At 51.7% G+C, this 545-nt stretch overlaps 1 protein-coding gene across 1 annotated transcript in view; it reads right to left on the minus strand.

The window, feature by feature from the left end:
• Positions 1-422: 422 nt before the first annotated feature.
• SLC9A3R2 (solute carrier family 9, subfamily A (NHE3, cation proton antiporter 3), member 3 regulator 2) overlaps positions 423-545 on the minus strand; it is a gene marked incomplete at its 5' end in the record, with an annotated part of 30,364 nt that continues 30,241 nt past the window's right edge. Inside the window, one exon of the mRNA XM_010147657.1 lies at positions 423-532. Coding sequence (XP_010145959.1) covers positions 423-532 — 110 coding nt within the window. The remainder of the gene's footprint in view (positions 533-545) is intronic.

Genomic DNA, 545 nt, shown 5'->3' on the forward strand with positions numbered 1-545 from the left:
CAGTAAGACGGGGCACAGAGCATCCCATGGGGCTCAGTCTGGGACACCCAGAAAACCAAAATACCCCAAATAAAAAAAAGAAGTAATAGAAGCCTAAATGATGCAGGTAAGAAGCAAGTTAAATTTCCAGTCCTTTCTCTTAGGAACAGGGGACGGTGGGCAGCCGGAGCCGGGCTGAGGAGCAAGCAAGAAAAGGAGCTTTGGTCACATTTGTCTTACGAGAATCGCTGGTGAGTAACAATAATAATAATAAAAAATTTAAAAAAAAAAAAGGACTTTAAAATACGCCTTGTAGAAGCAACCAGTGAAGAGCAGAGCACAAAGCATCTCACATGGACACTGAAGGACAGGGCGTAGGCACCTCAGAAACGTCCGAGCTGGGGCAGGGCAGGAGGGTGGTGGGCGGCAGCCTCCAGCCAGGCTCAGAAATTGCTGAAGATCTCCCGCTTCTTGTTCCAGTCCATCTGCGGAGCCCTCTTCTTCACCCGCTTGGCCCGCACCTTCTCCTTGGCCTCGGCAGCCCGGGGGCTCATGGGCCGCCCGCG

The sequence above is a fragment of the Eurypyga helias genome, unplaced genomic scaffold (assembly GCF_000690775.1).
Source record: "Eurypyga helias isolate BGI_N326 unplaced genomic scaffold, ASM69077v1 scaffold12942, whole genome shotgun sequence".
NCBI classification, from domain to species: domain Eukaryota; kingdom Metazoa; phylum Chordata; class Aves; order Eurypygiformes; family Eurypygidae; genus Eurypyga; species Eurypyga helias.